Source organism: Ursus maritimus, unplaced genomic scaffold (genome assembly GCF_017311325.1).
Source record: "Ursus maritimus isolate PB19 unplaced genomic scaffold, ASM1731132v1 scaffold_11, whole genome shotgun sequence".
NCBI classification, from domain to species: domain Eukaryota; kingdom Metazoa; phylum Chordata; class Mammalia; order Carnivora; family Ursidae; genus Ursus; species Ursus maritimus.
Window position 1 is genome coordinate 38,851,986 of NW_024423453.1, and position 26,797 is coordinate 38,878,782.

Here is a 26,797-nt window from a genome sequence, read left to right on the forward strand (position 1 = left end):
GGAATTAGAGGCACTGACCCTCCCACAACCTTGAAGTTGAAAATCTTTGTATAATTTTTGACTCTCCAAAAACTTACTCATGGCCTACTGTTGACCAAAGCCTTATAACATAAACAGCCAGTTAACACTCATGCTGTATATGTGTTAATACTGTATTCTTATAATAAAGAAAGGTAGAGAAAGGAAAAATGTTATTAAGAAAATCATAAGAGAAAATACTTATTCATAGTACTGTGCGGTAAAAACCCTATGTATAAGGGGACTCACACAGTTCAAACCCATATTGTTCAAGGGTCAACCGTAATGTGTTTGAGACACATATTTAAATAACTTACTTAGTTTGTATCCAGTTTTTCTGTTTTTAAAATGTCCTGGCTTGCACTCCCACTTGAGCCTTATAATAAAAGAATGAATGTCCATGTGTAAGGTGAGGGATCACCAGAGTTCTCATCGATCTTAGGAAGTTGTTTAAAAAATTTTTTCTCAACTTGCCATAATTAAGGACGGTACCAAACCATTAAGCCACCTTTGTCGTACTGATTCTGATCTTTCTTTATGGCTTTTATATCTGTAAATATAAAGATAACCTTCGGTTTTGCCTTGGAAATTAGGGTATAATGTCTGTTCTCTCAGACGGTGGATCTTAACCCCAGATGCATATTAGGATCACCTGGAGAGATCTTGAATGCTACAGATAAAATACAGATGCCTGACCCCGCACCCCAGAGAGCCTGATTAAATGGTCTGGGACAGGAGACAGCATTTTAAAAATATGCAGCCATGGTGGGAACCACTATGAGGAATACTCTTTATAGTGCACACACCTTCTTTACCCCCAAACCCTCCCCTAAATTAAAAGCCTGTACCTAAACCTCACAGCAGGTTGCAGCAGATTTAGTTATTAATGAAAAGACAATAAGAGTGTACACAGTTTAAAAGCATTTCACATCTGGTTATAGCATGTGTCGGTTTACCATAACATGTCTCTTTGGGTAGTAATGATTAATTTTGAGTTTCAGTTACATCTTATAGAGGAAACCAAAAGTCCTTTCTCTGAGATCCTACTGTTCTCCTTTAAAGATTTTGATCATACAAGTTTCTGAAAACACTTGTTTGGCTTAGATGAGTAATCTCTGATTTTGGAGGCAAGAAATGGGTTCAGTCATCCTAAAACAAGCACATCCTTAACCTTTAGGAAAAATTCCCTGAGGGCATGAATATTCCTTTCTCTAATGATGGAATACACTTTCTCGGTAACTTTGAGAACTTCTTTGTTTAAAGACACTTTACTTTTAACAACTGTGGGTTATGGGGTTTTGTAATTAAAGAGAGTCATTGAGCTGTGAGTGTTTAATTCTGTGGCTTCTTCTGATCTTTGTCCGCCTTTAAGAGCATTAACACTATTTCTGTTCTGTAGGTCTAGCAGCTGTTAGAAATACCATGGATGTTTGCTGAAATTAGGTGGCAATTTTATATACAATCACTGCTGATTGGATTAGGGTTGAGGTTTGGGTTTTTTTGTTTATTATTTTTTTTTAATTTGTCTTCCCACATAAGGGTGGTTAGATTGGGGAATTTGCTCGTATTGCTAACGATTGCTTTTAGATGTGCATTATGTTAGGCACCGTCGTTGCCAGCTGCACGCTGTGTATTAGTTTGAACACATGGTAAACGTTTTATGGTCGGAATAATGACTGTGGCTTGGAGGAGAGAACCTGTTTCAGTGAGGACATAAATTGACCTGTTAGGAAATGAGTGGAAACCTTGAGCCTTAGGATGTTGAAAACCAACAGAGGACTACCCTGAATCCTTTGGTTACATTTACAGAGTTACCTACCTTAATTTTAACTGGCTCGCCCGGTGTTTGAGTCTGGATTCCAATTATTGCAGAGAGTTTAGATGCTAATACCAACACAATATTTGTTTAAAAATCTTACGCAAGTTCCACTTGTTCCTGACATTCTTATTTGCTTGTGAGATGGAGTATTTCCCTGGTGTTTTATCTCCAAAGGGGTGAAGGTCTGAGTGCCAACTTGTGTGAAGAGTAAACATTTTCTTCTTTGTGTGACAAATGACTACCCAAGATGCAAATGTTAATGCATATTTTATCTGAGTTTGTAATTAGAGCCCGGCTCCAAGCAGTGATTAAAAGTCCTCTCTGCTCGTGCAATCTTTGTGCGCTGTCAAGAAGAGGTGGGCTCTCGCTGAGCTGATTGCTGGTCCTTTTCTGATTAGGAGACAACCCTCAAAAAGCAGTGCTTCTGACTTTTTTCAGATCCCCCTGAATGTCAGGGAGCCTTGCCTCCTTTTCAGAGTTCTTCCTTGTCAGAGGAATAAATGGTGGGCGGAACACTGCCTAATGATGCCTATGATCCTGGAAAATAGCGTCTGATTAAAGAGGGGCTCCGTGGGCCTGCCTGGGTACATTATTCTCTTGGGAAGCACATTACTGGGGTGGGGTTGAGGGAATTCTCTTTCCTACTCCAGAGATAAATTGCACTCATCAGAGGACCGTCAGTTAGTTAAAGGCAATTTAGAATCTGCTTTTTCTCATTTCAAGGAAAAAATGCCCCCACATTATCTGTTTCACATGGAGGGAAGAGCGAGGTATCAGGCCTACAGACGGCAGCTCTTTGGGCTTTGCAGGAGTTATCTCCTTGGCTTTTGAAGGGCAGACTCTCTTTGTGGCTACACAAGTCACTGTGAAAGAGACTCCTTTCCTGTATTTAATATGCAAGGAAGCTTTCCTATAAAGTTACAGAAGAAAGTAGTTTGCATCTGCCTTCTGACCTGGCACCAGCCTGCTAGTTATTTGTCAGCAAAATGAGACTACAGACTTCAGTTAATACGTAACAGAATTTAACTTCGGAGACTTATATCTAATACTTGAGTGGAAAAGCTAGAGAAACATTGTATCTTGTGGCTTCCTCATTCTCTCCCAAAAAAGGGAGGGAGCTGTACTTTATGTGGTGCTACCCTTAGATTATTAGGCAGCCAGGACAGGGAACCAAGTTCCATACTTCTGTACGTGTGGCAGCTGTTGGAGTCCTAAAACTGTAATAGTTTTCCATTAATACTCTTGGTTAATAACTCTGCATCAAGTTGGCAATGGCACTTAGCATGTGCTCTCCCTGTAATCAGTTGGTGCTCTTGAAATGTCTAATCAGCATTTCTCACTGATCATTTGTAGATTTTAGCTTATTCTCTTAAGCTGATTACCAAGCTGAACTATGTCAGTTTCCCCAAGGTGATGTTGCTTCTGAAGGTCAAGGGCAGATGATCTGGTTTAATCTGGAGATGTAATGTTTAAAAGGTGTTATGAGTAGGAAGGCCCCATGAGCATCCTACGGTTCAGGAAGAGCATATGCTCTACCATCACTACCCAGAGGAAGCAGGGGGGTCCATCTCTGCAGGTCTCTGTGTTTGTGTTGGTCAGGTTTCACACATTTTTTTGGATCTTCTTGGCTTAAGACAAAGACTCTTGGTTCCCATGTGTCCTCTTACCTAGACCCTTCCTCCAGCTGTTCTAGGTGAAGAGAGTGGTCTTGAATTCACATTCGAGAGTACTAACTCTGATTGGAGAAACTTCTCATCTGACATAAGTAGGACCTTTCCTTTTGGAAAATTACTAAAATATTTCCAACATAAAAATTAATTCCTAAAAATCCCTGAATAAGCCTGAAGAACGATATCATTCATTGAGAGATGCTAGTAGAGTTGTCAGATTTAGGGGGGAAAAACTGTATGAACATACTTTTGCTAAAAAATGATTGTTGTTTGGCTGAAATTTAAATTTAACTAGATGTCTTGTATTTTATCTGGCAACCCTTGATGCAGGTAATGTGAAAATAAAAAGAAAAGAAAAGCAAAAAAGAAAATTAGAGAAAAGAAATATCCCTGCTGATATTTGTATTGGGGAAAGGAGGAAATCACTAAAAGTGTTTTCAACAACTGCAACTGAGAGAAACATTGACCTCTGTTCAGTTTACAAGAAACTAGAAGTTTTCAAAGTTAGGCTGGAAGCAAAAAGAAGGTAATAGGTAGAAAATACACAGACAGTAGGAGTAGCATGGTTAATAGGAGACTAAGGTGTTCTCTCTCATATTGGGAAATGAAAAATAGCATATTGCAGTGGAAAAGTTCTTTATAGGTTACTTGGTCCGATAACTTCTTTTCCCCTAGAAGGAAACTGGAGCTGAAATATTAAGAGGCCAAGTTACCTGACCACATTTTCATCATCATTTAGCAGCAGAACCTTGGTCTCTGACCCTTCCTTTCTAAAAACCTGTACTAAGGGTTTGACATACTGTAAGTTTAGAATTAATCAGGTAAAATCATATCACCTGATTTTGATGATGGAGACATCTAAAGAGACCTTTCTCATGTAAAAGTAGTTATTACAGAAATTGAAACAGCAGTTACCAAAAAACTTCCTCACTTTCAGTAACTGCACTTTCCCTTCTGCAGTGGCTAGGTTCATGATGTCCTCAGCATGTATTTCTGACTTATTTGGGCTCCTATAGGTAGCATCCCAGTTTACCTGCCTATAAACTAAGGGAATTTGGGTTTAATGATTTCAAGAGTAACTTCTAAGTCTCGGACTCAGAAGTCTGAATTGTTTAAATCCCTCTTAAAGAATTTACAGTCCTGTTGATATGACATACCCATATAAAATAGAGATCATTATAAAATTGGTCAAAAATTAAGTTAAATTAACATGTTATATGTTTGATGTGGAAAGTAAATGTTACCAGGGATAAAGAAAGGGATAGCAGTATTAAATGAAGTGAATCTTCCTAAAGAATGTAAATTGCTCTCAACCTTGGGAGGGCAGAAGAGTTTGAGGACAGGAATTGTGGGGAGGGGAGGTAGGAAAAGCATATGAACAAGGTACAGAAGTAAAAATGATTATGGAATGTTCTAGAAGACCAGACATTGGCTGTAGCTTGCAATTTGTGCTTGAAATAGTGTCAGGTATCATTACCACAACTTCCATTGTCCTGTCTCTTCTTGCCTCCATTTCTTTTACGATTGGAATTGAACCCCTTGCTCTGGCTAGTCTGGCCTGCCCCTTCACCTCCTCTCTAAGAAACCTTTTTCAGAGCCCTCCAGGCCATTCTGACTGGATAGAAGACAAATTGGCAAAAGAGTCCATTTTGTAACAGGTCCAGAATACAGCTCAATACCGTTGAGAAGTGAAATATCTTATTTCCTGCTTACAGAGATGGCCATTCATTTATTACTTAGTTGTTGTCCCTCAACTACCAAGCCTTGTGCCTTGTGGATGGTAGGTATTCAGTAACATCATGTATTCCAAGTTCTTTTATCCTGTATGCTTAAAGACCTAGCTCAACTTAATAGATAGTAGGAAAGAAAGGTGAATGCTCTTTGATGAAAGGACCTTCTCTTTTTTGTGTTTTGTTTAAATCCCCTTTGTGCTTGATGCAGTGCCAGGACCATGTAGCTCAGTGAATGTAAGTGTGGGAACATGTTCCTGTATATGGGAAGGAACCTACGGGTCACGTACTCCAAGCCCCTCGTTTTATGAGCAAAAGAACCCAGTCCCTGGATGGTTAATAAACTTCTTGAGGTTAACAAAAAAATTTTAGGTGTTAGAATCCAGGTCTCCTCTCTCTCTAGTGAGTGCTCTTTTTAAAGGATGCCTTCTTTCTTATCTTTGCTTGACAGTACAAGAAAAATTAGCTGGGTTCAGGGTGTTCGATTATCTGTCTCTTGATGGCATGCCTCTCTCCTTTTTGTGTTCTAGGAGTAAAGTAGAAGGAGCCCCTAGGAGTAAGGAGACCTGGCTTCTTCCTAATCCTGCCACTGCATTTGAATCCTTAGAGAATTCACTTATCACCTTCTGTTTCCACATCTGTAGAATGGGGTGGGTTTGGGGTTTAGTACCACATAAATGCCAGGTCCCTTGTAGTTCTATTAATTCATCAGTAGTGCTGCATTATATTGACTTTTTGAGTATTTAGGAATGTTCTATCCTCTTCCTTCCCTCTTACACAGTGTTTCTAAAGCATTGACCCCACATAGAAGAGTGTAAGTACATGTGGGAGTGAGGAGAGGGGAGAGGAATTGGGGAGATGGATCTGGGCTATATTGTGTGTAACAGACCTGGTGGTTTCCACTTGTCTGTCCTTCTTTTTCTAGGTAGCACAGGGTGGAAAAAACCAACCATCTCATCAGGATGACTGTGGGCTTTGGGACATTAAGAATCTTTTTGGCGTCTGATGTCCTATCTTCAGTTCCTCTTTTGTTGTGGTCCATTTTGTTTGGTGTGTCAATGTCTTTGAAGCACGATAACAAAGAACAAAAAGACAGGCTCTTCCAGAGAGTCACCAGGATGGAACAAAGGTTCTGAGGCATTGTGTGAGGAAGACAGGGTCGTTTCCCTGGTGCGGGAAGGAAGTGTGCCCTCTTCACCTCTTCTTAAGTGCTGAGCCTGCCCAAAAGGACGTGTTTTTTCTAGAAGGCAAAGCCTACACTTTTGGCAGCAGAACTGAAATAGAAAAATTGAGCTTGACCTATTTCCGTAGCAGTGCGAGTCTTGCATTGTCCTCTCAGGCAGTATGAAAATCCTTGAACTGGGAAACTGACAGCTGCAATCAGACACTTGCATTGAGGGAAACATCATGAATTTTAATAGGAGTGCTGCTTCTGGATGAGGTTGGGAGGGGAAAGAGAGCCAAGCCAATTCAAACAAAAGGAGCAGAAGGGGGTTTGCTACATGTACAGCTCATGGCAGTGATGAGAGTAATATTCAAATTATTTATCCCACAATGATATTGATGATTTAAGAGGGAAGGAGTGCCGAACTCTCGTGAAGTGGAAAGGGTTATGAATCTTCCATGATTATTAATCCCACTGTACTGAAGGCGAGGAAGGCGGGTATATCGAAACATGACTTGTTAGCAGTAGCGGTGCTCAAACACTGTGCTTCAGTACCCGGGAAATGAGCCCAGGGAATCAGTCACCACGACACAGATAACAGTGCTTCCCTCGTGGACACACCAGACAAGCACAGACATGTGCGCACACCCACAGAGCCAGTTTCAGGATGTCCTTCCTACCAGCCCTCTTTGTTGTGCATGGCATTTCCTCTTCTGAGTAGCCATCAGCATCCTGTGTGTCCTGGGGTGGAAGGATTGGAATCGGTTCCCATTGTCAGACCTCTTCGTGAAGAGTTTGCTTATTGGCCTTGCTATCCCCAGGGTGGTTTCTCAAGGAGTGAAGCATGTAGAAACAGTGCTGCTGCTTTTATAACAGGGTCCCCTTCCACTTTAAAACCATGCCTGCCATGTCACCCCAGACCCAGTCATGCTTGTTAGAAGCTGATGGCCGCTTTTACGAATTAATGCAGCTGTGAGCCACTTTGTTCTTATTTGTTTATATGGCCATGCTTCATTTTAGAAGGGGGACCTGAGTCTTTATTAAAATAGAAACCTAATCATTTCAGAACCCCATTCTTCTGAATAAATCATGAAGTTTTTTTTTAAATGTGAAGATGGCACTTAAAAAAATACACTGCAAACTTTGTTCATCAGGTTTCTCTGTTGGTGAGACTATTTAGCCTGGGAAGATTTTAGCCAAAGACTGTTATCCAAGACAGTGCTGGCTGATGTCCTGAATACTATTTGGGAAGCACTGAAGAAAATCACCACACACTAACCAGAAGCAGCAACTGCTATCTCAAGATGTGGTTTTAAGGATGGAAATTATTTGTTGGTCTTTGAGCTAGTCCTTCTCCTGGAGCTGGAGGAGAAGGGACTAGTATGTCTCTAATGCGGAATTGGGACTCAAGCCAGACTAAGGCAGAACCTGTGAGAAATGGAGACAAGGAAGAGGGCTCTTCTTTACCAGGCTGTGAGGAAGGAACTCGTCCTTGGTCCCCTGTCAGGGCTTATCACCAACTGGTAGAGATGATTGTAAGGACTTTATGGGCCATTTGACCCAGGTTTCATATTTGTGAAGCTTTCATAGTTAGTCTTTCAAAATTACCATGATGACAGTAACCCCTTTTGGCATTTCTTCCCTGTTTTAGTAAGGTGCAGTGGAGATCCTGCCTCAGTGTGGGAGAAGCCCTTTCCCAACTCTTCAGCTCCTTCCCCGTTCTCGAAGCACGTCCCCTCTGTCCATAGCGCTCTGAGACCAAGGTTTACATGGGGTCCCATTTATCTTTATCCTTGCTGTAAGCCTGAGTATTCCCTTTAAGTTGTTTAAGCTGTTAGAGACAAACCAGCTGTTGTGGTAGAGGGTAGGAACATGGGGTGTATTGTGATAATAACATTTGTGTACATTTGGGATCCTGCTTGTGTTCAAATCCTTACTACTGTGCTGACATGCCTCCATCTCCTTGTCTCACATATGTTTCCTGCCTAAGCCCTTTGGTTTTCCATACCCATCTCTATGTTGGTAGTAAAAGCTGCCTCCCATGAATCTAATACTTTGAGCCACTGAACCTGGAGTCCCCTGCCTCTGTGCTACTCATCCATTCATTCACTCAATAAATATTCCCTGAATGTTCCACACTCTGGCATAGTGCCAGGTGCTCTGGGTAACAGTAGGGAGAAAGATGGACACAGTCTCCAGGTGTTGGATGTTTTCCCTGTCCTCCTTGGCTGTAAAAGCTCATGCTGACCTAGGTTACCTCGGCCTCCATCTTGATATTCCCTCTGGCTTTATTCACCTGCTTGGATTCCCAAGTTAACCTTGCCACACCACGAGAATCCAAGGGTAACTTCTGTTCATCTTGATGGAGAAATAATGTACCAAGACATCTTCCTGGAGGGAGGCTGAGAGGCTTCAAAGTTGTGGTAAGGCAGAGTATTCTCTAAGTCACTCAGGTGCCGTGATGGATTGGAAAATATCCAAGAAGGAAGGAGGCTCTTCTTTTCAGGCTAAATAACAACGTCCTTGTTGGAAAGGGAATAATCAATCCCAGCTGGAGTAAAGAGACTACGTTGCCTTTGCTTTTCCATTCAAATCTAATCTCATGACATGAGTTTCTGACATGAGTAGCATTCTTGCCCAGACTTGTGGCCCCAGGGAGGGGATGGTTATTTAAGACAGCTGGCTCCCTAAGCAAGGCATATAACTTGATGATAAATGCTTACAGACAACTTCCCTTACTTGCTGATTCCAGTCTCAGTTTAATTGAGACCCCTGGAGATTTGCAAAAAATAAATAGATGTTTCTTTGAAAGAATATCATTTCTTTGGATGCAAGAAAAAGATAAGAAATTGTGCGTGCATACAGTTCATCAGTTTTTTCCAGCTTATGGAATTCTCTGGGGAGGGATTCCTTTTATCCATTCCCTATGAAACAGAAGTTTCCTGTGCCTTCAAAACCTGTCTTGTGTTATAACGTAGAATAAATCTGACTTGTGATTTTGGTTTCTTTTTCTTTTGCTTTGTCTTTTAAAAGGAACTATTTCTATGAATTAGTAATTTTTAAGGCATCTTGTAGGGTTTTTTTTGAAAACTTATATATAGCTAATTCAAGTTTTAGTAATTTAAAGATTCTTTTTGCAGAGTTTATACTTCTTTGGGTCAAGAAACCTTTCTGTGGAATAACAGTTATGCCTGAATCTCTAGGCCTGAGTGTCAAGCATTTGCTGTGTATTCCTTTCTCATAATTGGAGATGAAGTCTTGCGGGCAAAGAAAGAATTGTCTCATACATCTTTTCTTCCATCTGAGAACTTGGGCACTAATAATGGTTATAATAACTAAAATGAAAATGTTATGAGAAAACAGGCATTTACTTAAAAGAATTTGGAAGTATTGAGGGTATGCAGAATTTCTTTGCAATTTATCAAAAGTAATACTGGTAGAATGATAATGTTTTAAAAATTAATATTTAGGACTGGATCAGTGAGCTGAAAAGGGAATTAATAAGAATTAAGACCTGGCTAAGTTTCAGAATCAAAACTGGGTAAAACAAAAAATAAAACAAAACACAAAACAAAACCAAAGTATAGGATGATACATTTAGTATGATATAACTTGTGTAAAAATTTAAAGACATAGTAAATATTCTGGTTGTCTATGGATATATTCATCTATAATACAAAGGCTAAAAACATGGCTTTGAAGGGCCCATGATAAATAGCTTGATAGTATTTTCCTGAGGTGGTGGAGAAGGAAGGAAGGAAAGAAGGAAGGTGGGAGGGAGCAATGGGGCTTGGGGACCAGAAACAAAAGAGATTTTAACTTCATAATGTTTTATTTCCAGATATTAAAGGAATCTGAGGCAAGCATGACATAACTTTTGTTAACTCTGGGGCTGGGCATTATTTGCTATAGTCTTTGGCCTGGTCCTAGGTTACTTAAATATATTAAATTACCTTAAAATGAAACAACAACAAAAAAAGATTTTTATACCTTTCTTCTTAAGTTCCACATAAATGGGAGTAGAGGTGCACAGTCAATAGATATCACTCTTCTACGGGTAGAAGTGGGTGGGTCTTGATAAACACATAAATCTAAACTGAGCTATCTTGTTTTGAATTCTCCTCAACTAAGTATCTGCTCTAAGAACTTGCAGATCAGTTACGTACATGTTAGTGTAACAATTGTTGGCTATGTTCCAGGAACAGGTGCCTTTTAAACAGGAAGATCTAATTGTGGTATTTGCCTCAACCAATATCACTTTCGTTTAAAAAATGTTGTCATAAATAATTCGAATGGATGGCATGCTTTCCGTTTCTGAACAGCCACAGGCATGTAACATTCAGAGGATTTCTTTGGCCGTGGACGTGAGACTTTCATTTGCTAAGAAGCTTGCACGGCAGGGGGGGGTGGGAGGAGGATTCTCATTGATTTTCATGTAGGATTTATGTTGGTTTGAAAATGACAAGTTTGAGTCCTTGTCATGTGAAAATAGATGCAGCTATAGAAACCAAAATCTTATGTTTTCTGCAGCATAGAACTGCCCCACTTATTTTGGACTCAAGTCTAGCCAACTCACCAGGCTGGACCTACAGCTTAAAACTAGGAAATATGCAAAAGGAAGTTTGGGCACAGTGTGAAATTGGGGCACTAAAGTTTATTTTCTTTCCTTCTAATCAAAGCCTCTAGCCCATACCCAGTTTACTCTTGTTTCGTGCCTACGTTTCCTAAACCTAATAGCTCCCTCAGCCCGCTGGGTGTTAAATGCAGCATACTAGAAGTGGGCAGGGAGGCTGCTAAAAGGGTAATTGGGGGATCTTTCTGATATAGCAGGTGAAGGTTCAGAGCATGATGGGAGGAGGAAAACAATTTTATTGAGATGAAAGCAACATAAAAAGGATGGACATGATTCCTTTTTTAAAATTTTTTAATAGGGGGTGCCTGGGTGGCTCAGTCGGTTAAGTGTCTGCCTTCAGCTCAGGTCTTGCTCTCTCTCTCTCTGACAAATAAATAAAAATCTTAAAAATAATAATAATAAATAAAAAATAATTTTTAAATAGGGATGGTTTTCTTACAGACCTAAATAGCCCTAGTGTATTACAGCATACAAATGGTTTTTGTACTTATAAATGCTGAGTGGTTGGTGTTTTCCAAACTAGTATGGAATTGGCCAAATTTTTCCACACTACCTTAACTAATGGATCTCTTTGTCTTGATTCCAAGGGTTTTAACTACCTGGATGCACTCACCATATGTAAACTGATGCCATAAGGCTGGACTAATCTGATGATGGATTTTTATGTGTAGAGACTAAATTTCTGGAAATGTTGCAGGTTTTGCTTTTATGTTAAAATTTTAAAGGTCATAATATTTATTAATACATGTTTATACTCTTCGAATTTCCAGTCTGGCAGCAAATCGAGTCCTATTCTAAAACCATATGATTCTAACTCGTGCTTGTAATTTGTTTTTAGAAAGAGCCAATTTGTTTGGAATTAGCAATTTCAGAACTTATTCAGTATTCCCTAAAGTGTAGGAGATTGGCCCAAACTTGTTCTGACCTTATGACATTACTTAGAAGTTGATCCTTAAAAAAAAGAAAGATAAATCCTAGGTAGAAATTATGTACTTGCCATTCATTTACTTCATAAACGTAAAACATAGAAAAATGGTCTGGTTATTTAGGTTTTGGCATGTATAGAAACTTCTCTGACTTACCTCAGTAAGCTCTCTTTCCTTGTTTTTCATAGACTAAATCACACTGTTTTCTTCCTTAGGGAGACAGTGTGTGGTCAAGTACAAAGAGTATGTTCCAGGTCACATAGGCAGATTTCAGATCTCAGCTCCTCCTTCTCTGGTTGTTTGACTTTGAGCAAGTTATTTAACCTCTGTGAGCCTTTGTTTCTTGTATAAAATGGGAATCACAGTGCCTCCTTCACAAGGTTCTGGGGGTTAAAGGAAATTCATGTGTAAATGAGACTCATAGTGTACGGTGTGTAGTTAGGTATTCTATGTTCCCTTTCCCTTTCTCTTAGGAACAGAAAAATTTGGATTAGAAGATTTTATTTTGGCTGTCAGTTGCCCCTCCTGTAACACTTATGATTTGGTATTTGTGTTTATTATTCGAAGGTGACAGAGTCCAGGAGAGCATTGACCCCAGTTCTAGTCACATCTGCTTGCCAACATTCAGCTCCAGCTTCTCCAGAATTAGAGGAAAACTCATGATGATGGGTTTAATAGGTTTCTTCTGACTTCCTTACCTGAATTCTTGTTTTGTTTTGTTTTTAAGTAAGGCTTGATGCCCAGCAACACAGGGCTCGATCTCATGACCCTGAGATCGAGACTTGAGCTGAGATCGAAAGTCGGATGCTTAACCAACTGGGCCATCAGGTGCCCCAGTGAATTCTTTTAAATTCTTGCTGCAGCCTCCTTCCATTGGTGGAAAGCTCCAGAGTAGGTTTGACACTTTTTTCCTGTGGGAATTAACACCGGGGCGTGGAGCAGTCAGAGGGTCAGCTTAGAAATTACCTCATTTCTAGGAAGAGTGATCATTGTCTTTCCTCCAGAACACATTTAATAGCCAAATATCTATGAATTTTTCAAGATATTTTCATCCTGTGGATAGAGGTATTTCCTGAAACCAAATCTTTGGTCTCAGGATTCTGTGATTAGTTGTCATTGGTGAATAGCCATTATTATGAAGAGGCCACAGTGGGAGAGGGAAGGTTAGGTCTAGTCTTTTTTTACGGGAAACAAACTGAATGTCAGGAGTTCTGTGTAGATGCAGTTGAGAGGCCCTTTACTGTCAAGTACTGTCGTCTCTTAGCTTCAGTCCTGTTTCCATGGCAACCACAGGGTTGCCGGTGCCTGGCTGAATGGTTTTACAGGAAGTTGAAAAACATTGCTATTCTAAGTGGCTTTCTTTTTACTGTACAAAGGGATCCTTCCCTTACTGTAGGCCAGCCAGCATTTACTGGGAACAAAGCAGGCTATTTATGCTAATTGTATTCTGGGTAGAGGGTAAAGAAATGGGAGACCCCCAGCCCCTGCTTACTGACCTGTGAATTTGTTTTTCTGGTTGTTGTTCCTAGCATTTTGGAAGAACTAAATAACTTACCTTTTCTTTATTTCCTGTATGAGTTTTCCTGCTTGTGTTAAGTAGAATTTATATTCTAAGGGTAGAACTGGTTTAAAAAAAAAAGAAAGAAAGAAAGGTGGTGGTGTGTGTCTGCGATAATATTGGTTATGGTGAGGTCAGCCTGCTGAATTTATGACTTTCAAGTGTCCACGGGGGTAGTGTATTTAACAACAAAGTGCTCCATGCTAGCAACAGAAACAGATAATGGCTTAGCAGTTATTAGGCTTATCCTTTATTGTATGTTAAAATTGTCTTTTGGATTTTCTTTATATCTTAAAAAACCTGTATTTCCATTTGTTTACATGGTAGAAAAATTAGGTATGGTAGAATAGTCTTTGAGGGTCCAAAATTAAATGCAGTTCCTTTTTGGCAATTTATGACTTATGTCCATTTCTTAGGAAAAAGAAATCAAGGGTATCAATGCAGTTCCATTAAAAGCTGATGTAATAATATTAGTTTCAAATATAAGCCAATTAGTGGACTTCTTTTCTGAGCTCCTTCAAATCCTCTTTAGAAATAAGTTAGAAAAAAATTTTTGTTCTTTACTCTTCAGTAGAGACAGCCTTTTAAAACTGAACTCTGATAATGAAAGCCTTTAATTTCAATAGATGTGGACTTTTGTTCCTAATCTCTGCTTCTTTCTTTCATACACACAGTTAAAATTAAAGAAAATCCATAAAAAATTCCAACGTGTGTTTTATACTCCTGATATCCATCATCTTGATGCTGGCAGGCCAGGTCCGAGGACCCAGAGGGGGTCGCACAGGACCAGCCAAGTGGGTCCCTGTCTGCACGCAGGGTAGAAAGCAAACACAAGCCATCAGGAGGTGAAAGCAGAGTTTATTGAAGATGTAGAGAGAGTGCAGGTAAAGACAGAGCATCTGGGAGACTCAGAAAGGAAGGGGGAAGTCTTTTCTTTGCTTGAGGTCTTGGGGGTTTTTATTGAGGATTGTGGTCTGGTGTATGTGTCCTCTTGGACATCTAGGAACTGGTTAGAACAAAGATGAGGACCCAGGTGTTATTCCTTGGAGCTAATGGGTCTTCGGGTCGAGATAGCACGGGTGGTCTGGAATATGCACTTGATGACTTCTTAGTCATTCCTTGGATGTTATCTATTATGCTGGAAGACCCCAAAGAAATCATTAACTCCTTGTCCCTTACAAGGAGGATGTACATTAAGGCGTGTGTAGGGCAGGAGTGCAGGTCCTAGCAAGAGTAGAAGCAGGAAAGGGAGAAAAAAATCAGATTTTCATGGAGTCCTTCAGTTTCCCCATCTCAGTCCCATTTCTTCTATAAAATATAGTTCTTGTTCTACAAGATAGACATTTCAAGGGAGTCAAGATTTTTACCCTGACTATGTTTAAATAAGTTAATGCCAGATTAAACTAGTCCTTTACTGAGATTCAATGATGTTTCTTTTGCATTTTTATTAGGTCTTGGAAATTTTCAACAAAATAGTTTTGGAAGGTATCTCAAGGGACCTTTATTTAATACATCCTCAAGTCTGACTAGCACCAAATGGGAGGTTTTTTTGTTTTTGTTTTTTGTTTTTTTTAAAGATTTTATTTCTTTCTTTGACAGAGAGAGAGACAGCCAGCGAGAGAGGGAACACAAGCAGGGGAAGTGGGAGAGGAAGAAGCAGGCTCCCAGCGGAGAAGCCCGATGCGGGGCTTGATCCCAGAATGCTGGGATCACGCCCTGAGCCGAAGGCAGACGCTTAATGACTGCGCCACCCAGGCGCCCCCCAAATGGGAGTTTTAATAGCAAATTGCTTTTCTTTAAACGTCCTCTACCAAATGGTTGTAGTTGTAGATTTCGTAAGTAGTTTTTCTGAGATAACCCTGAAATAATGACGAAAGGCATTTAATTCCTGAAAGAGCTTGCATGATCTAAAATGAATTTCTAGAAAGTTAAGGTGTCTAAAGCCAAAATGTGATAAAGTATTTGCTGATGTTGGGGGAGGTCATCAAGACGTGATTGCTGGTTGACCCATGAGCAGATGTGCGGGGTCAGAGGCTCCCTTACCCCCCCGCCCCCCGTCTATGCAATATGGGTTCTGCTTGCCTTTCCCCAGAGGTTGCTCTGAAAACATAGCCTTGAGATGGTGATGTGTGCTGAGAACATCTGCATGGTATATGTGACTGAACCTAGTTAAAACCTCTATGTGAACTTTTAAGATTTGGTGGCAAGTGCAGGGATCTACTTGTCTTGCTGCCACCCAAGACAAGCCTCATATGTAAGTTCCCTTTGCTTGTTAGAACTGCTACCTACCAACCTGGAGTTTGCCTCTTTCTGTGGTTTCTCCCTGTCCGCTGAGTAAGGGGCCAGTTTCAGATTTCACCCAGGAAGATCTTGAGAAGGTTTTGAACCAACAGCTGAATATTTGGATTTGATTGGTGTGTTCAAAGAGTTTATAGGTTGTCTTGGCATAGAATAACCAGTGTCATAAATCTGGGAACAAGGACTGCCTTGCATGATAATGAGTTGATAGGACTTCATTGAAGAAGTGTGAAGTGGAGCCTCGAGAGAAGGGCTATTTGGAGGAAGTGGGACTCAAAGCATTTCATTAATTCAATAGAAATTTATTGAACAAACCCTTTATGCTAGATGTTATGGACTGTGCTGGAATTATAGTAATGAACAGGACAGTGTCCCTAAATGTATGGACCTCACAGTCTCGTGAGGGATCCAGACACAAAACCAAGCAATTACCTCAATGATAATGTCTATGTTGGGGGAATTAAGGGAACACCTGGATTTGGAAGGGGCAGCAAGATTTCACTGAAGATTTCTTTGAGAACTTCTTTGAAGACACATGAGGCTGAAACAGAAAGAAATCCCGGTGGACGTTGCTATTTACCCACTTAAAATAGGGTTCATTTTTTACTCACTTAACTTTTAGAAACAGTCTCCAAAAATATAAATAAGCTTTTCTTAGAAACTGAAGTATTTAGATTTTAGAATTTTGTGGTAAGAAGAGATCTTAGAAAAATCCAAACTGTTTTACCACCAACTGTTTCGTAACTCTTGAAAGGATAAGAAATGCAAGATTTCCCGTGTGCCAGTGGGTCAGGAAATAGACCTCCTCTGGTTCAGAAAGTGAATGTCCAGGGAAGATTGTATCTCTGAGTCCTCTACCTATTTCTTTTGAGGAAAAGTTTTATTCTCCTAATACATGCATAATATCTTTGTCAGACCTGAAGCCTTTGTATCTGTTTCTATATCCTTTAACAGAGAACAAGTGGGGGGGGGGGGAAGTGGTCGTGGCTGTTAAGTAATCTATTAATCTGTGTAATCTATTAACTAGCACTAAAATTATGGCTGCCACCTAGTCACCCCGACCTAATTAATCTGTCTCCTGAAGGACAGGAAAAATTACTGTTTTTAAATGGCCCACATTCCTTTGAAAAGCTTAGATATGCTCCCATCGATACATTATTTCTCAGTTGGATGTTTCCCCATTAGGTCCTACTGATTGCTTTAATTTTGTACCTTAGCAGAAATATTACTTCCCCCTTACTTATGTAGCTTCTTTCATGAGCCTCATAATATCCATTATTCCTGAAAAGCTTCTTGGTTTGAAGAATTGAGAAGCAGGCAGTAAGAGGTCTTTTACACTGATACACGTTCCTCACCCTTGTTAAGAAGGACTTTCAGATGTTATTCATGGTATTGATATGTTCTTTTCTGAGTCAGCTTTAGTGACATGGCCCATAACTCAATGTTCAATCCCAGGTTTTAAAATTTATGATAAAAGGGGGCGCCTGGGTGGCTCAGTCGTTGAGCATCTGCCTTCGGCTCAGGGCGTGATCCCAGCGTTCTGGGATCGAGCCCCACATTGGGCTTCTCCGCTGGGAGCCTGCTTCTTCCTCTCCCACTCCCCCTGCTTGTGTTCCCTCTCTCGCTGGATGTCTCTCTTGCTGTCAAATAAATAAATAAAATCTTTTAAAAAAATAAATAAAATTTATGATAAAAGGAACAAGACCACCACAGTTAAAGAACAAGAAATATGTTAAAAAACATAAAAGTTAGAATTATGTAAGTAATCAAATATATGAAATATTCTAAAGGTATTGGATATTTTATTTTATGGGATGCTCTGTTATGCTTCTTTATTCCTATAACTGTCAGGATGTTCTTCTATTACAGTATTCTCTTATTGTAACATTTTGAACTGTAACTGTTACTTTTCTTATCCATTTCTACCAATAGACTGTGTGCTTCCTGGCTTTAGTTTATGCCTGGCATATTGTAGGCACTTAGTTAATGTTAAAATGAATGTACAGTAATAAAATAATGTGACTCCCATTAATGAGAAATAGTTATTGTAGCTTACTTCAGACCCTGGCATTTTATCAGATACTTCACTTTGAAAAATACTGACTGAGTTTGGGACACTACTAGGAACAATTAAATATGTCGTCCGTATGCTTGTAAAATGTAAGCATGGGCAAATAATGACTGTACTGTGTGGAGGCGCAGTATTACACAGTTGTAGCATAATATTGGAATGGTGCACTTACAGTTCTCTGGTTATCTGCGTTATCTAAAAATGTTGACATTTATGTGTATGGCTTACATATATGGATATAAACTGGTGCTTTGCTTTGCTATATTACATTTAAGTCAAATCTCTTTATTCTCTTTTATAATTATATCAAGATGCTGTTGGTAGAAACATCGTATTTTTAAATATACGCATATAAACATATTTATATGTATTTTACAAGTATATGTATACATGTCTTTATATGTATATTATACGAATCACATTTCTGTATATAATTTCTAGAAGTTTAAGATATCTTAATTTAAGAAGAAAAGATATCTTGGGGCACCTGGGTGGCTCAGTTGTTAAGTGTCTGCCTTTGGCTCAGGTCATGATCCCAGGGTCCTGGGGTCGAGCCCCGCATCAGGCTCCCTGCTCAGCGGGAAGCCTGCTTCTCCCTCTCCCACTCCCCCTGCTTGTGTTCCCTCTCTCACTGCCTCCCTCCCTCTCTCTCTCTCTCTCTCTCTCTCTGCCAAATAAATAAATAAATAAATCTTAAAAAAAAATCTTAATTTTTTTGTCTGTAATTTTCTACAAGTCAAGACCATGAAAGTAATGTTTCCAAGTTGTCACTTGGGAAAATATCTGATTTGTTGAACTTGTAGGAAAGCATGTACTTATTTTGTTTATACTTATAGAAAAGATTATCCATTAAGTTAAATTTTTTTAAAAAGTATTTGAGGCCGTGAATTAATGAAAATGAAGAAGAACAGCTGCTTTCACATGTGATCACATTTAGTCTTTAAGGATACAATTGGTATCTTGCCCGAGCTTTCTGCATGTAGAAAAAGGAAAAGGCACAGGCTCGGCCGTGTAGTGCTCTACTCCAGACAAACGCTTATGCTTCGCAAATGCTTCATGGGCTGACACCTGTATTTTATTTATTTTTTTATTTTTTAAGTAATCTGTACACCCAACACGGGGCTCGAACTCACAACCCTGAGAGAAAAGTGTCTCATGCTCTACCAAGTGAGCCGGCCGGGCTCCCTTGATACTTGCATTTTAGATAACACTGTCAGTTGAGTTTCCTCTACAATGAAAGTGAAAACAGTACTGAAACCTGCTCATCCCCCTTCTGCAGATATTATTTCAGTTTACCTTCAATCATATTCATCAGCTTGCTTCTCTGCTGGTATTCTGTTTCTGCTGCATTTTAACTTTACAGTTTAGTGGAACATAATAGTGACAGTCCAAACAGTCCATGTCTGTGTTGTGAAAAATGTGAACAGACTTGTGTTTTAAATCAGCAGCAGTAGAGGGAGAGAACATTCCCATTCATTCATTCCTTATTTACTCGTTATCAGTACCGTCTAGTTTTTTGTATCATCTGTGTTCATATCAATTTTCTTCTCCTAACTAGTCAGATGCAACCCCATGACACAGTAACGATGCCAGCGTAAAAGGTTTTGATTTTTCTAAAACAATATATGGACTAGATAACTTCTTTCATTTTAGAACCAAGAATTTCTGTCACACGCAGACTGTGGGATCCTGAGTCGACCCTTAATGCTGCTTTTGGGGACATCATTGTTTCCCCCTCAGGGCAGTGCACCAGATTACTGGGGTGTGATGGGAGGTGGGCTTAGGGGCAGGGCTCCTCTTTTGGTTAGAGACACTGTGTTATACAGTTTCTATAAATAAGACCCTTTGCTGAGGACACAGCAGTGATCAAGTCAGACCTGTTCCTCTTAATCTCTATGTTGCTGATTCAGTGGCCACTTCTCAATCTTCATCTTAGCCTGTTGGTAACGTTGACCCAGGTGAGCGCCCTCTCCTCCCACCTCCTTGAAACACTTCTTTAACTTGGTTTCCCCTAAGCTACAAACTCTTATTTTTCTTCCTCCCATACTGGTTGCTCCTTCTCAGTCTTCTTTGCTGGTTTTGCTTTTTCTGCTTGACCTTGTAATGTTACTGTGCTTCAGAACTCAGGCTTTAGACCTTTTCCTTATGTTCATTCATTGCCATAACTGATCTCAAGATTTTAAATACCGTCTATACGCTGGTGAGTCCCAAATATATATCTCCAGCCCAGATCTCTCCCATGACTTTCGGACTTGTGTATGTCCAGCTTTTCATCCAGCACCTCCACCTGGATGTTTAATAGGCATTTCACAGTTAATGTTCCAAACCTGCATTCATGAGCACTCTTTCTACACTAAACTTGTCCATTATCTTGGATTCTCCCCTGTCAGAGTTAATGACAGCCCTATCCTCTTAGTGGCTCAAACCAAAAACCCTGAGCCATCATATTCTTCTCTCTTCTTTCATATCCCCATATCCAAGGGGTAGTGTAGTCCCCTCTCACTACCTCCACTCCTAACACCTTTGCCCAAGCCACTCTAATCTCTTGCCTGATGTAGCAATAGCCTTTAATGCTTTCTACCCTTGCCCTTTTATTACAGTCTTGTCTGAGCACAGTGTGATCCTGTTAAAAGGGAAGTCACATTGTGACGGTCTTCTGCTCTGAAGCCTCTGATGGTTTTCCATCTCAGAGTAAAGCCAAAGTCCTTACCAGTGGCTGACAGGGCCCTACGTCATCTCCTCTCCCCTTACTTCTCTGATCCATTCTTCCCCCTCTTTTACTGTATTCCAGGACTGTTTTTTGTGAACATGCCAAGCCTGATCTCCTCACAGCATTTTTCCATATTCTGTGCTCTCTGCCTAGAACATTTTCCCCACATGGTTGCTCCTTGGTCTCTTTTAATATTTCGTTCAAATATCACCTTTGCGTGAGCCCTTCCCTGACCACCCTATTTAGTATTGTTGCACCCATCCCACACATTCACTGTTCTCTTCTCTGCTATATCTTTCACTTTTTTATATTGCATTAATTTACTTACCCATTTCTATTGTGCTGCTTTTCACAGTTGCTCTATGAGGATAGGGATTTTTGTCTCATTTTATTTCTTTACTGATGTTTCTGTAGCATCTAGAATGGTGCCTGGCACATAGTAAATGCTCAGAACGAATTTGTTGAGTGAAAGGAGACAAGAGTTGTTTAATATTATGTGAGGTATGTCCGTGTCTGAGTCAAAATACATGTTTGTTTAAATCGGTTGTGTCACTTACTCATTTTATACCTACCATTCCTGGAGATGCCCAGCACTGTTCCCAGCAGGGTTCATGCATTATTTCCCCAACAACCTAAGGGGCACTGTACCAAAGGTACAGAGAAGTCATGCCCAGGGTGACACAGCTGGGAGGGGGGAGAGTGAGGAAGGGTAGAAATGAAGAAATTAGACTGAGAACAGAGATCCCCATCAGCCTCAGCCCTGCTACCCATTAATCGGGGAAACACGGAAAACAGCACGTCACCTTGCGTGTATGTCCTCGACTCCACTTGTGAAACAAATATTAATGCCAGCTATGAACTCCTCATTCTGTTGCGCTGAGGTCAGGGAAAGTGTGTGGAAGTGCTCTGTGAAGAGTAGAGTGCTTGGACATGTATGTAGTGTGATATTAAATTGCTTTTCATTCCAGCACAATATTATAGGTGAGGCTTGCAAATATAATGAATTTTGCTGACTTTTTCTTTCACTTCTAATGTTTCTGATTTATCTCTTAGATGTGATTTTTTTTTTTTCTTTTTAGGTTACTTGTCTGCAAGACTTTTTTGGTGATGATGATGTTTTTATTGCTTGTGGACCTGAAAAATTCCGTTATGCCCAAGATGACTTTGTCCTGGATCACAGTGGTAAGGCAATTCTTTGACCATCCTGGTAACCCTGAAACAGAGGCTCAGGGTTTAGTCTGTTGGTCCATGCTGAGTGGTCTGGCATGTTGAAAAAAGATGACATTGGCAGTACTCTTTTTGAATTAATGAAAGTAGAGAATAAAATGAAAGCATTTGCCTAGTTAAAAACAAAAAAACTTAAGTGGTTTTCATTTTGTAGACTAAAACGAATTGTCTTTTTACTGCATTGTTTTGCCTCTGAAATGGATTTTCTGCCTGTTTCAGAACAGTGGCTGACTATGCCACCTTAAATATATGGGCTATATTGAATTTGAAATGGTTTGTTGTACATTTCCTATGTGCATAATGAGATATGTAAAAGGATAATAGCTAAATTGTTAATCGTGGTTGTCTTAGCTTTCTTTTTACCTTATGGTTTGCAACTTTTAAAAAAACAACATGCATTGTTCGTATATGCAGAAAAAAAAATAAAGCTATTTTCATTTATAGAATAAGAAAATCCCTTTCTCCAGTGTATGGAGTTTTCAACTTTTTAGCAATAACCTCAGTGATTGCAAGTGTTACTGATTCTGGGAAAATTGCTTTACTCTTTCATCTTGGATTAATTTAAACCTATTACAGTCATAGTGATTATTTTAGCTGATAGTAAAGTCAACTTCCTCTTTAAATAAGGTAAAATCATATAGACATAACATTTCACATAGAGCAATGTAAAAGACATAGTCTCACTCTTTAATTTCATGAGTGAGCAAAGTTGGCTTTTCAAAAATTAGACTGATGCTAGACCCTTTCCAGTTGTAGTGATTCTGACCATCCAGAATTAGAGAAGCATGTTACCAAATAAATGCTGTGATCCATTAACTTGTTAAAATTCAGGATGATACATTTTGTGGTACCAAACTTCCTTGTGTAATTCTTTCCTGCTACACTTTGTCAGTTACCTTGGGGGTAATTTATCTGCTTTGTGCTTGGGGCTCAATTATCTATACTTTTTTTTTTTTTTTTTTTTTTTGGTTTCATTTTTTCACTGCTGCCAGATTTCATTGAGGGTTTCTGTACTGTTTTATATTCCGTTGGACTGGCCCTGCTTTAAACTGGTAATACCACTGTAAAGCAGCTCAGAAAATGTCCTTTTGTATAGTGCGTGCTATGCTATCCCCTGTTCTCATGGATGATTAAGGTTGACTCAAACGTGCATTTGCATTATCATCTATATTTTACATCTTTCTTGATTTTAGCTTAATCTCATTGTATTTCTTTGATGTCAGTCAGTATTAGCAAATTTGGAAGTTGAGACACTGAAACACAATGATATCTTCTAGGTTACAAAGTTAATTTGGGTAACAACAACAAAATATTTATCGAGCATGTACTATGTATGTCCCAGGCATTGTACTTTGTGGTTTATGTGTATGTTGTAAATTTACCTAAGCTGGTTTTATCATTCGTGGTTTTTATTGTTAGCTATCGATGGGCTCAAATAGTGAAAGGTGGGCGTAAGTTACTGATTTCTTCCCTCTCAGTTGCCAATTACCTAACCTTCTGCAAACTGAGGATAACTGGCTTTTTCATAAGATTTTGTGAGGATTAAATGAGTCAATATATATATATAAAGCATTGAGAAGGGCGCCTGTTGTATGTGCTATTGCTCTCATTGTTATTGTAAACGTCATTATTATACCACCACCAGCAGGTCTTAAAATTGAACCTAATTCTGCCACTAGTATATTTATTTGGAGAAAAAGTTGTGTATGTTTTTTTAACCAGTTATTTAACTTGTGTTTAAAGTCCTAACTTTCTGTCCTTTCAGGATTCTGACAACTTCTTGCATTAAAGATTCATTGAAATGCTAAACCACAGTCTTAGCCAAATAACAGAATCCTCCTTCAAGAACTGGCTTCAGGGCTGGCTGAGAGTCCTAAAACTAGGGAGTGGTTCTGAAGCTCTAGTTATTGGTTCTGTAGATTTATGCTTGTGCTTATGGAAGAGTGGCAGTGACTTTAAAATGTTCCTGACTAACACACACACCACTCCTTTCAACAACAGAATACTGTTTAACAGCCACACTGCTAATTAACTAAACTGAAGTCGCTACAGCCCCTTCTGAGTGAGGTTTTGATTAGGTCTTTCAAATGCTAACTAGCCTCCCCTGGTGTGTATTTTCCTGATTAAGGGACTTCACATGTTAATTTATTGCCCTGAGGTATAGATTAAAACCAACCCACACTGTAATCTCACCACATAAATTGAAGTATTTTAACGTAAATGATAGACAATATGTTATCTAATTTAATCCTTATAACAAGCCTATGAAGCAGATTTTATTCTTATCCCAATTTCATAGGGGAAATAACTGAAGCTTAGAACCTAACCAAGGTCCCCCAGTTAGCAAAATCAAATTCATGATTCGTTCAAAATCTGCATGATTCCCAAACCCATGTTCTTAATTATTCAAATTAACAATGATTATTTTAGCTGTAATTAGTTCTGGTACTCTAAATGCTGTTTTATTTTGGTGATTTATGGAAAAACCAAAGTTATTGTTGAAAGCCAGTTTCCTCATTTTTGATGCTCCATACTTAGGTTAGGTGGAAAATAAGACAGGAATCCCATACTCTTTCAAAATGAGATTATCACAGAGTTTGGACAGAATGAAATTGTAGCCTTTTGCTATCAGTACTACTAACTGAAAAAGGAAGTTGCCCCTTTCAATTAGGCTCTAGGTGTGTGATCAAGTTAGGACATGGGATTTCTGTATTCAGTAAGAACTCCACTTAGAGTGGAGTCTACAGATGCCTAGCCTAGCTAAAGATAACCTCAGGTGTCCTTTTGGGACCGTTGCTTTGTATATTAAAGTTGTTTAACAGTAATGGGAAACTAATCAGGTAATCGGTCTCTGGCAGTAAACTACATTCACGTGTGTTCTTTCCTTGGCTAATATTTAAACCAGATTTAGTTAATGCACTCTCCTTCCTTTCTAGAATGCCGGGTCTTGAAGTCGTCTTATTCTCGCTCCTCAGCTGTTAAGTATTCTGGATCTAAAAGCCCTGGGCCCTCCCGTCGCAGCAAATCACCAGCTTCAGGTAGTCAGTCATTCTTCAGTTTCTTTAATTATTAGGAGCTAGTAGTCTTCCCCATGTTTGCATGCAGCCAGGTTCCAAAACAACATGTAGATGACTTGATTTTTAAAACCAAAAATTTAAGTCTGTTGCTCGAAGTTGTCACGAATCTGCTAAGACGCTTGTTTGTTTTATTCTCACACATTTTCTCAAGAACAGCCTATATCTAGAATCTTCTGGTATTTATGTAGAAGTGTTTCCCATTTGGACCACAGTGTACTGTATTTTTAACTTTGTGCTATATGATTGTGGGTATTTTTCTTCTCTTACTGGTTTAAAACATACGTCTGACACAGAACGCGTTTACTTGCTAAGTTTCACAGGCTTTTCCTTCATCAAGCAATTTAATAGTAGCAATGAATATTATTGGAAAGTGGTACTTATTTAAGAGTCAGACTTACCTGTAATTAAGTTTCTTTCAGGTTCTAAACCTGTAGATCTGTCATAATTTTGACTGTTTGGGGGCCTTTTTTAGAAGCTGAAAACACTTATAAAAATCTTGATGTATTAATTCTGTAAGGTTTGTAGTAATTATCAGTTTTGCTGATATCATTTCCCATTAAGGAAAAGATTCTGAAAAACCATGATTTTACAGGTGGGAAATCCAGAACATGTGAAAGTAGTATCAACAAAAGCTCTGTCAGGCATCAGACCCTCTAAAAGACGGAGTGTTTTGGACGTTCTGCTGTCCTCTGCTTCCCCATCAGCACCCACCCTGCTTTCCTCTGGTCAGGTTGTTTTAGCCTTTTTTTGTATACGCGTTCAGACCTGCTGAATAACTGCTCTCCTTGCTGTCTTCTCCTCTTTGTGCTCACTGAATGTGCACAGTAAAGCGGGGTGGCCACCATTCCAGTGCCTACTCTGCAGCCAGATCCCCAGGTGAGCCATGATGAGAATGGCTTTGTCGCTCTGCTGGGTTTTTGTTTCTGTCGTTTGCCACATTTCTGTTTCCTTCTGTCCATTTCCATGAACGTATCTGGCTTGTACCAGTGTCACTCTGTGCGCTGTGGAATGCTTCAAGGTGCGTAGGGTGCCTCCGCGTCCCTTCTTTGTTAGAGAGCCCGTCGTTGTCTGCAGATGGCCAAGTGCCTCTCTCTGTGTGTAGTTCCAGGACAAAGGGATCAAGGAGGCATACCACCTCAAAGGCTCTATCTTCTAGTTAATTTTGGGAAATATTCTGTTACTGAAAAAGGCTAAAGTTCGTTGGTGATATGAAAATGGCCATAGAAGCAATTAAACTTACCTGTCCTTACCTTCTCCTTCTGTTCTTACCTTCCTCCCTACCCTACAGCTAATAGGCCCGACACTCTTTCTAAAAATATTGATGGTATGAATATTTTTAACTGAAAGCACCTCTCTGCTGTGAATCCTATTTCAAATCATATTATGCTTTCTGTAAAGTATCTCAAACACTAGGAAAGCTAATATAACACGAAATCGGCATAAATACAATTACCTGAGCTTACCATATGGTAAATGTAGATTTTTGTCAGGTTCTTAGCTTTTGTTTTAGCCGTAGGTTTACAGATATTTATCATATCAGTAAAATAAATAGAAGTGAGGAGCGTGATTAAAAAATCAGGTATTCTAATGAATCCAATACATACTAAACTAAAAGCATGTTTCATAGCCATGTTTTTCTTGCAGACCAAGTTGTTTGTATAAATACAGATTTGTTCAAATCTTCTTAAATTGAATTTGGAATGGATTTTAAATTTGCATTTGGGATAGTAGAGTAGATCTTAAAAGTTGTTAGTTGTTTAAATCACGTTTAAGAGGGCAGACAGCTTCTTTATGAGAGATTAAACCCCAAAGTACGTTCACCAGATCCTGCAGTTACAGAAAAGTGAGAGTACAATTCACTTTTACAGCCCTCTAGCTGTGGTATACCTGTTAAC

The 26,797-nt window shown here is 39.4% G+C and overlaps 1 protein-coding gene across 4 annotated transcripts in view; it reads left to right on the plus strand.

Moving 5' to 3' along the window:
- The window catches only part of DCLK2 (doublecortin like kinase 2), a 142,643-nt gene that overhangs the window by 63,410 nt on the left and 52,436 nt on the right, over nucleotides 1-26,797 (plus strand). For 2 of the 4 annotated variants that reach the window (XM_008685466.2, XM_008685467.2), the window contains exons 3-5: nucleotides 21,678-21,780; nucleotides 24,762-24,863; nucleotides 25,728-25,778. In XM_008685466.2, coding sequence (XP_008683688.1) covers nucleotides 21,678-21,780; nucleotides 24,762-24,863; nucleotides 25,728-25,778 — 256 coding nt within the window. The remainder of the gene's footprint in view (nucleotides 1-21,677; nucleotides 21,781-24,761; nucleotides 24,864-25,727; nucleotides 25,779-26,797) is intronic. The other 2 variants (XR_005833899.1, XM_008685468.2) reach the window with 1 other exon arrangement.